This window comes from Engystomops pustulosus, chromosome 1, assembly GCF_040894005.1.
Source record: "Engystomops pustulosus chromosome 1, aEngPut4.maternal, whole genome shotgun sequence".
Classification (NCBI taxonomy): Eukaryota; Metazoa; Chordata; class Amphibia; order Anura; family Leptodactylidae; genus Engystomops; species Engystomops pustulosus.
Window position 1 is genome coordinate 93,469,026 of NC_092411.1, and position 10,876 is coordinate 93,479,901.

Below are 10,876 nucleotides of genomic sequence, written 5' to 3' on the forward strand. Positions count from 1 at the left end.
CAGCCATCTTGCTCTATAGATGCTGCACACACTGTCTCTCTCTTGGACAGTTAATCTGTTGTTTTCCTCATCATAGAACAGTCGTTTTACTGTTCTGACACCCTCAATCCGTCCCTGTGAACGAGTTGTCAGACAGCTAAACACTGATCCTATTAATAAAAGTTGAAAAGGACCCCCTGCGTCCAGCTCAATGAATTGATAGGAAAAGAGTTTAGCTGTCTGACAACTCGTTCACAGGGATGGATTGAGGGTGTCAGAACATGGGGGATGAATATACGCCCCCCCATACACGGCAATGTGCGCATGACACCCTACGGGAGTGGTACCTCTGTAGCCGGAAGAAAGATAGGACATGTCCAATATTTCTCCCGTAATACGGCGCCGTGGCCATATATCGCTAAGGAGAGGGGCTGGGGGTGAGCGTCCCCTCCTCTCCCTGGCGCCGATGTATGCCTGCCGTATTGTGGTATGGTAGGCATACATCGCGTGAATGTAGCCTTAGGCTGTGTTCACACAAGGCGTTTACATTGTGCTTTCCGAAAAGCTGTTGCCAATGAGGTACCAATTTAATTTTGTGGCACTGAGTTCCTGCAGGCAAAACAGGTTATTATCCATTGTGTCCAGTATGAGGCTTATACCCAGACTATAGAGTCCCTCAGAAACCACATGGGCGTCCCTAAAGATAGCCCTCTTAAGAAACTTGACCCATTTGTAGATGCTGATGGACTATTGAGAGTTGGTGGACGCATTTCAAATGCAACGCTCGAAGTTAATGAGTGTACCCCTATCATAATCCCTCATGGTCATGTTGCTTCTCTGCTGGTCGAGTATTATCATGCACTGGTGAAGCATCAAGGACGCTTGATAACTGAAGGAGCTTTACGAGAGGCTGGATTCTGGGTAATAGGAGCCAAGAGACTTATAAGTAGAGTAATTTTCAGATGTATCATTTGCCGAAAACTCCGTGGTGCATGCCAATTCCAAAAAATGGCCGACCTTCCAGCGGACCGTTTGAGTACTGAACCCCCCTTTACAAATGTGGGTCTCGATGTGTTTGGCCCCTGGTCAGTTATCACACGACAGACTAGAGGAGGACAAGCAAACAGCAAGCGCTGGGCTGTCTTATTTACATGTTTGAGTGTTAGAGCTGTACATATAGAAGTAATTGAGGCAATGGACACGTCTAGCTTTATCAATGCCCTCAGACGCTTCATTTCTCTCAGAGGAAATGTAAGGCATATCCGATCTGACAGAGGATCTAACTTCATTGGAGCTTGTAGTGAACTAAAGATTCCTTCAAATCTGGATGTGAACCAAGTTGAAAGATACCTTTCCGAACAAAGCTGCACTTGGACCTTCAACCCACCTCACTCATCTCACATGGGAGGTGTTTGGGAGCGCATGATTGGCATTGCTCGAAGAATACTTGACTCCATCTTTCTCCAACTAGGCCCTTTGAAGCTCACTCACGAGACGCTCACTACTTTCATGGCCGAGGTAGTAGCTATTATAAATGCTAGACCGCTGGTTCCCTTATCCAACGATCCTGAAGACCCAGCTCTGCTTACTCCTGCAGCTCTCCTCACCCAAAAATTTAATGCAACCGTAACTATACCCAAAGAGTTCACTACTAAGGACTTGTACAAATCACAGTGGAAGAGAGTTCAAACATTAGCAGACCTTTTCTGGACCAAGTGGAGAAAACAGTACCTTTCCACGTTACAGGCAAGAAACAAATGGCAAGATAGTAGGCCCAACATGGAGCCTGGAAACATTGTCCTAGTAAAAGATGCCCAGTCCAAGCGGAATGAGTGGCCTTTAGGATTGGTGACTAAAGTCTTCCCAAGTCAAGATGGAAAAGTCCGGAAGGTGGAGATCAAGATTCCCAAGCAAAATGGAAAACTGTTTCTTAGACCAGTTTCTGAACTTGTTCTGTTACTCTGTAGTTGAAATGTGGTATCCCCTGGAAACCAGACGGGGAGTGTCATGCCTTCTCAGGCACATATCTAGTTAATTTTGCCAGCTGCTCCACCTGTTGATAAGTTGTTGTATTGCAGCCTCATTTATTCTGCCTCATGTTTACCTGCAGACCAAACTTTTCCTACGTAGGCTTCCTTAGTTTCCCATCATGCCTTTCTCTAGCCTGGCCCCCATGCCTCTGCAGCAGCCATCTTGCTCTATAGATGCTGCACACACTGTCTCTCTCTTGGACAGTTAATCTGTTGTTTTCCTCATCATAGAACAGTCGTTTTACTGTTCTGACACCCTCAATCCGTCCCTGTGAACGAGTTGTCAGACAGCTAAACACTGATCCTATTAATAAAAGTTGAAAAGGACCCCCTGCGTCCAGCTCAATGAATTGATAGGAAAAGAGTTTAGCTGTCTGACAACTCGTTCACAGGGACGGATTGAGGGTGTCAGAACATGGGGGATGAATATACGCCCCCCCATACACGGCAATGTGCGCATGACACCCTACGGGAGTGGTACCTCTGTAGCCGGAAGAAAGATAGGACATGTCCAATCTTTCTCCCGTAATACGGCGCCGTGGCCATATATCGCTAAGGAGAGGGGCTGGGGGTGAGCGTCCCCTCCTCTCCCTGGCGCCGATGTATGCCTGCCGTATTGTGGTATGGTAGGCATACATCGCGTGAATGTAGCCTTAGGCTGTGTTCACACAAGGCGTTTACATTGTGCTTTCCGAAAATCTGTTGCCAATGAGGTACCAATTTAATTTTGTGGCACTAGGACCATTTTCTGGAGAAATGGCTTAGCAGGCTGTCAAGGAGCAACCAATGAATCAGCGGCTCCGATACTTTGTGCAGTCAGATTTCTGCTGTCCTCCTTTCTTGCTTCCAATTCTAAATGTGGGGAAACCCCATAGCCATCTATAAGAGATGTGTTAAATAATAGCCAAAGGAGGGAGCATACAGTGTCCACCAAATCATCAGCACCCATCCCACACTGTGCTTTGCAAACTTGATGTAATTAGGCAAATCTGCTCTCCACACTTGTTCTTTTGCATATACTTGCGCTTTCAGATGCAGTACAACATCTGAGGAGAGATTTCCCTTATTGCATTACTGTTAACATTTGACTCAACCAGATTCAAAGTTAACACGATGTAAATACACGGGGGCATTTACGATGGGGTTTTGCCTTTTTTGTGGCGCTCCCATCTGTTCTTCTTTCTGACTCATTTATTAATGGTCGGTGCGAGAAAAAAAAAATCAGATTTTCATTCGACTGGTTTTTGTGGTATGGAAACTGACACAATTAATTGGGGTCTTAAATTTTTTTGGAGCTGTAAAGTGGTGGAGAGTTGACCAAAACCAGAAGCAGCCACAGAGACCAGAACGTGGCTTCTAAACGGCTGAGGTCCACAGCGGCGGATACCGATCCTCTCCTATCTAAGGAACACTATTTGTATTTGTCCACTATGATTTGTAAAGCGCTACGGAATATGATGGCGCTATATAAAGATTATTATTATAACAGAAGCTGCATGTAGCATTACAAGTTGCTGTGACACAAGGTTTACAAAGATAAATAAATAGGCTATTATGTTGTATTTCCAGTAAGCAGCATGTCTTGCTTTGTCTAGATGCAATGCACCAAACCATTTTCTACGATTTGTGAGTAATATACCATATACTGACACAGGGACCAATACCAAAATAATTTATTACACACAATATAACAATTCTGACCATGTAAAGTGCACACTGCTTCCTCAAATGTAAATCTATTATAACTCTTTATCAGTTCATTTCTAATTCCCTACTGTATTACATGTAATAACCACATGGATTGTGTCACATGACGTGTCTCCAGCACAACGCGGCTTTCATTTCACACGGTGCTAGGGAAAAATGAGTTGATGTGGACATTGAAATGGATAAGAGAAAAGTGCTTCTTCAATATTGTATCCTCCATGGGTCTGTACGCCCCTTGGCTTCCGCATTACGAAAGGAAAGATGCAGAGATTTATAGTAGCGGCAATTGGGTAAAGACTGGAAGAAATCTTCAGTAAATCTGGCCTGTACATTGATGTAACAATGTGTGTATAATCACACAACTATTTCTGGAGCCAAGAAAAAGGCTTTTCTACTAAATGAAACTGTGGAGAGATTAGTACTTTTTCCATTCTATTAATATAACCCTCTATATAGTAATCTAGACCCATGTATAGGAACATAGCTACCATTAGTTTGTTTCTTCACATTGTGCATAAAATGACTTCATCCACTCTGTATGGTGCAGCATTGCAGATCAGAAGCATGGATCCACAAGCCCGCTACATACAGGACTAGGTCAGCCATTGGAATTGTGAGAGCATCCTGTCCCAGAAATCTACTGGTGACTATTTGTATGGTTGTCTAGGGACATATTATTACCCGGTGACTAAGTTTGGCTCTTAGACGACTATACTATGTGTAGCGGGTCTAATGCTGATCAGATTATGTTGCACCGTGTAAAAGGCAGCAGGGACAGAGCTAAATTAGGCCAAATAGCACAAAAATATAGTAGAGAAGTCATTTTTTGGTGTGATCAATGCCAAAACAAGGCTCTTTCGTGGACAACCTTCCTGGCAGGCCATGCCGCAAGTAACAAAAGGTATCTAAAGAAAATAATGCTTGTGCTTTTGGCACAAAATAAGCCCAAATTATGGTGCATTTACTTTAGTTAATCTCCAGTCTGTACTGTTTGGTTTGTAGAGTCCAATAGAGACAGTGGGCATGCTAAGAATATGGTGTATTAATGAGGAAAAAGGCTACAACCAATCCCAAACATGGGTAAAGAGGCTGGATACACTGGAAAACTCCTCCTGATTTCTAAGTATGCAAATATGTTTTACAAGGTGTTAAATGGAAAACAATGCCTCCTTTTGCTACCTTGAAAGGCAGCCCCCTTTACACCAAGTATCACCTACAAGAAGTCTAACAACACATCATGTTTCCAGAATTCCCTAGTGCAGCATCTATGGCTTTAAGTCTCCACATGCCGTAAGGAGAACACCTACTGTCTGACCCTGATTTCTAAGGGAAGTTGCTCACGAGTACAGCTCCTTACACATGAACGAATGCTATGCCCAGGCCAGGACCTGGGTGTAGCATGCATTGGGCTGCAATGGAGGAGGGGTAAGCGATGCTCGACCCTCACCTCTACATAGGGAGGCATGCTGCCGGGCCATACGTACGCGCTTGGTACACAGGTGGGATTCACAACTATTGAAGTCATCTCAACTAATATAATGGTACAGCACAACCATTGGTACGGCACAATACTGGATGTAATTTTTAGCTAAAAGAAGGGCGTCACTGGCTGTATATGTGCAAATGTGGTGACAGGTTCCCTTTAAGAGTCTGCTGTTGCTGTAAACCAACCATAATCATTTTTTGTGCCATCTGGGATAATAGAATGGGCCTGTCCTTTACACTAGGCAATATTAAAAGACAGCTCTATTTAAACAGAATTCTGATCAGTCCTTTCCTGCAGTATTTGTAAGACCCAGTTCACACCTTCGTTTAGGAGAGTGTCACAGAAACTAAAAGCCTTCCTTTCCCCCTTGACTTCAATGTTTGAAAAGTTACTTTCCATTATTAATTATTTTTTGCTATTTGATAAATAAATGTGCAGTGGCACCTTCCAGGTGTGAACTTGGAAACAAGGAGTGAATTGGAAACAAGGAAGGACAGGAAATCTTTTCATTGTTGGGTTCCACTTCGGGTTTTGGTTTACAAATATGAATGAAAAATAATGATCAGAATACTGTTGTGTGATATGGACCGTATTAGGCTGTATTCTCCATCAGTGACTGTGAGAGGTGAATCTACACAGAGATAAGGTATAGTGGAAAGCCTTGCACCCGTTCAGTGTTTCTGACCCATGCAATGACATGTCAAAGGGTTGGCACAGGATTAAGAATTGGAGGATGTTGTCTTCAGAGACCACACTAAATATGGGCGATATCCTAGGCCTTGTTTTATGACACTGTGAAGCACAACCACCCTGTAGCATTATCCAGTAACATGAAATCACACTAGCAGCAAAAAAATTAGAGATGTTGATGGTAAGAGGCAACATCCTCGGAGGTGTAAATAAGGCAACAAGGGCCAGTGAGTTGCTTCGGCACTCAAGTCTTGACTGGTATAGTTTGTTTGCACTCAAAGCTGTCCGGATTGGGCTCTGGGAGGCCCACGGGGTGCTCTGCTGTGGCTATCAGCAGGAGGTCTAGAGTGGTCTCTGTGCATTTGGCAATAAATCTAATAAAAGGCCTCACATCACCTTCATTTGCAAGTTCTAACACATGATAATATTCAGACCTCTGTTCTTTCCGGATTGTTATAGGTGGGTAACCTGCCTGCATCAAGATCACATTCATAAGCAAACGTGAAGTCCTTCCATTACCATCCACAAATGGGTGGATATAGACCAGTTTATAATGTGCCAGAGCTGCAAATTCCACGGGATGCAGGTTCATGGCATCCTCGGAATTGAGCCACTGGACAAATTCCTGCATGTGCTTGTCTACGTCTCTGGGATGGGGAGGAATATGGTGGCCCACAAACACTTGGTTTGTACGAAATCGCCCAGCTTCAACAGGGTCCACATAACCCAGCACTCTCCTGTGTATTTCCAGTATGTCGCTGGTCATCACAGATCCTATACGAGATACCAGAGTGGTGTTGACATATTTCATAGCAGCATGCATACCGATGACTTCATTCTGCTCCTCCAGGCTTTTACCAGGCACAGCATACCGCGTCTCAATAATATGGCGGATTTCAGACAGAGAAAGAGTGTTTCCTTCAATGGCAACTGTGTGGTAAATGTGATGATAATAAGACTCCTCCATGACCCTGCGAAGGGCAGAGTTACCCTTAGGAATGGACATCACTTTTTTAACCTTGCTGTCAATGATGCTAAAATATCTCTGATCGATTTCTTCCACTAAAGGCAAAGTGCGATCGCGATTTATTAACGCTTTCTCATTGTGTGGCGAGATCATTAATGCCTTAGAGTACAGATAATCTGCCTGTATGATATCCTTCTCCTCCTCTAGAAAAATGCCAAGCTCATTGAGGGCATCCACCTGATCCGGATCCATCTTCAGAGAGTGGAGGAGAAGCTTATGCGCTTTGTCTCTCTTGCCCTGGTGCTTCATTTCAAGCGCTTGGTTCAAAGCAGCTTTGGCTTCAAACTTTACATCTGAAATATTAAAATATGTTATTATTTATGTATTTCATAGTGTATACCTTCAATGCTACTTTTTAAATGTTTTGTGTGTCTTTTCTATGCTGTCAACAAACATTTGGCTACAGGGAAATCTGTTCCCATAAAAACTGCAGTGAAAAGAAAAATAAATTTGCCCTGTGTGAAAAACGGACCATGTGCTGGCCGGATTCTTGGACTGAGCAAAGTGAAGAGGATAGGCGGATGTGCACTATAGCGATACAGGATGCAAGGTGTCACCTGGCAGAAGAACAGTGCAGAACTATGATCATGATGACATTTTGGCCCTGTTTTTCTGGGAAGTAGGGGCTCCTTGGATCACATTTCACTGTGATGCACAGTAAAATCCAGTCAGCGCACCCCCTTCTTACAAGGTTACAGCTATCGTTATGGTGCAGCGCTGTATGCATTATTCTGCAGGCTTCAGAGCTGAAATCCCACAACAATTAAAATAGGAACTTGATTTGTCAGTGATTTGTTTGTCTGTTGACAAGCTTGTAGATCTTTCCCATAAGCAGCAGAATTGTAAATGCTGCTCTGTGCTTTAACAGAGACTGCAAGAATCAAACACTGACATAGCCGGGCATATAAACATGAGCTTTCTGTGAAAGAATCTTGTAGTCTATTAACCCCTAACACAGCTGAGATCACCTCTATGTAGGAGCGCTATGGCTGAGAACACAGACTTGAATAAGGTAACCTGTCATATGTAAATTATCTGGCAAACATTCACTGGTTTTGGCTTTTTTCCAAAGAATTTCTTTCCATCCCTCCCTCTACATATTACTCACTAGATAAAGAATTCCCTTACATCACTTCTTGTGCCAATTACATATTTTTCTTGGTTCACCTTCCCCACTGTTCTGTGTATTTTGCACAGAGATTTTATTTCCTACACGTCTGTCCTAATGATCAATCCACTGCTTTCATTTTGGAGACTGGTGGAGGCTTGAAGGGACTGTGTCATCAGATGTTACCCCATTAAACTACCCTCAGGTAGGGTATGGAAATGTCCTTTCTAGAATTACCCATAATATGTGAAATGCAAATGATCTGAGTAAATTCACACTTTTCTTATAGGAGATGAGTCACCTATAGAGGCTGAAGGGGGAGTTTCAGTTGAGATGCCCCTAGAATAATCTTTCACGTCGCTTGTAATTCTGTGATCTATAGAAGATATAGGCAGTGGGAATTGGATTTTTAACTGTTACTCATATTTCCAACTATGTCTTTAACTGCCTGTATATCTGGTTCTATAGCTAAAAATGAACAATATTCTGTTGTGATCTTAAGAAAATTCTTATGCAAGATTTGGTAGATATAGAAGTAGGGTGGCACTATTCCATGGTCATGTTTGAGTGTGACGACATACTTCTTTCTTTGTGGCAAAGACCTGACAAGCGAAGTGGGGTGGTGCTCTGATTCCAAAAAATAGTGTACTTAAGTCCCAATAGTAGTATCAAAAAACAGTGAAAACGGCACTCACCAATCTTCTTCCTTAAAATGTTGTCTTTATTGATGCATACTCACAAAAACTCTTAAAATACAGACGATTAATGGCAGGGGTTAGAGAGGACACAAGTAGACTCACGAGACGACCAAACACATGACAGCTGTTTCGCGCTCACAGCGCTTCATCTGACCTGTTTCAGGTCAGATGAAGCGCTGTGAGCGCGAAACAGCTGTCATGTGTTTGGTCGTCTCGTGAGTCTACTTGTGTCCTCCCTAACCCCTGCCATTAATCGTCTGTATTTTAAGAGTTTTTGTGAGTATGCATCAATAAAGACAACATTTTAAGGAAGAAGATTGGTGAGTGCCGTTTTCACTGTTTTTTGATACTACTATTGGGACTTAAGAAAATTCTTATTCTTCTATAGATTTATATCTATAATATAACACCAGCAGCTCAAGTTTGTAGGTCACCATATAGTGATCAAATATCTTCATGGATTTCACAAAGACAGTGCCCAATTCTTTATTCCCTTGCTATTACCTGAGAAGGGGGGTATCTGAAGTGACACTCCTCCTGCAGCCTCTAAACTTGACTCATCTCAGGCGAAATATGTCTCTTCTGTTCTCATATTCACATGACCCTGGAGGAGATTTTATGTTTATAGGTAAATGGCAAGATTTCACATAAAAGGGAATTCTAAAAAGAACATTTCATAGCCTACACTTGGGGGGCTGGTAGTTTAAGGGAGTAACAGCTGGTGACTTTTAGCTCACGGATTCCGTAATTTTGATCTTTTATGTATAATATGTGAGGTAATCACTTTTAGGTGGGTTTTATGTTTTATAACCCTCCAATTTATAACAGTCCTATATTTCTACGTATAAGGTCATAGATTTATATTTTACCTGCAGATGGTTTTGGTTTAAACACGAGTAATTCAAAAGCGGTTGAAGCGACAGCGAGACTGGTGGAGTGTCCGGAATACGTATGAAGCCGCTCGTTCCCGCCCCATAGGTTACACTGCAGCAGGACCTTCAGAGCCGCCTTACAATGCCCCTCCAGTCCACTTAGAGGCAAAAGCGCCACCAGTAGTGACCCCGACAACACCACCAGCGCCACCTTCAGACCGTAACGAGCACCCGGCTGCGGCCACTGAAACTCTGTAACTGCCATTGAAGTGTCAATCACCCAACTCCAGGCTCTCGCTGCAGGATCATCTTCCTGTATGTCACCACGGATCTGCAACACCACAAATAAAAAGGACATAAATGATGCCAGGGGAACACCGCTTGTACATGCCCTGACACCCACAGAATACTGTACTGCAACTAACAACAACTACAGGTCCCAGCAAGCCAGAGCTATAGAGCCAACACGAGGCCCACATCCCCAGGACCGCCCACCACACACAGCTCCTAGTTATCTCTATCATTATCCCACTAAACTCCCCCTAAATACCCGTACATACATGAGACTTCCCGTACACCCCCATCACCTGGAATTTACCACACTTCCTAGTTTGTATGACGCAAATCTCATAGTTCACCATGAGCCCGCCCCCACGTCATCTTCTCTTACCATTGGTTGCGCCCAAGCTAATCAATTAAGTTACAGCTCTGTCAGCCTATCGCGTCCCCTTATGGGCGTAGGGTTATGCCGTTTCAAACACCAGGGGAAGAAGTTACAGTGCATCAAAGTGTCTCCAATATCTACACTGACGTAAACGCACGGACGACGTGAATAGCTGAAGTGACTACAACATGGCGTCCAGATAGTGGAGACAGTTTTATGGTTGTGTTACTCCAGCAACGATGTGGAAAAAAAATAGGCGTTACGTGTAAGGGGATGTTTATTAAAGCAGAGCGTGGTGTCTCCTGATTGGTTGGCTTTACAGACATGGAGGTGGAGAGCTAAATAAATAGTTTGTATTAACCCCATGAGGGATGAGTGGGATAAATTTGTTTTACTTTCTTCTCCGTATTTTCCTTTGTGTAGATTTAGCTACTAAATGTGTTTGTGAATATAACCACTTAGAGTTGTGTGAAAAACATTTTTTTTTATGGGGATACAAAATGTCCCGTATGGGGCTCTGCAATTCCTAATGGCAGCCTTGGGGGCAGAGGCTACAAGTGATATTTTGACTATGACAATAAACAATTCAAGGAACAGCTTTATTTAAAATAAAAA

The 10,876-nt window shown here is 43.2% G+C and overlaps 1 protein-coding gene across 5 annotated transcripts; it reads right to left on the reverse strand.

Moving 5' to 3' along the window:
* Nucleotides 1-3,665: 3,665 nt before the first annotated feature.
* On the reverse strand, nt 3,666-10,497 carry FICD (FIC domain protein adenylyltransferase). 5 transcript variants are annotated; one of them, XM_072147918.1, is made up of 3 exons: nt 10,268-10,497; nt 9,595-9,928; nt 3,666-7,212 (listed from the first exon to the last, which is right to left on the reverse strand). In XM_072147918.1, exons 1-3 carry the CDS (start codon nt 10,268-10,270, stop codon nt 6,137-6,139), a joined length of 1,413 nt encoding a protein of 470 aa, XP_072004019.1. In that variant the 5' UTR covers nt 10,271-10,497; the 3' UTR covers nt 3,666-6,136. The 5 variants fall into 5 exon arrangements, with proteins under 5 accessions (XP_072004019.1, XP_072004001.1, XP_072003992.1 ...); XM_072147900.1 differs by having other exon boundaries at nt 10,196-10,273; XM_072147891.1 differs by lacking the exon at nt 10,268-10,497 and adding an exon at nt 10,185-10,247.
* Between the last annotated feature and the right edge of the window lie 379 nt (nt 10,498-10,876).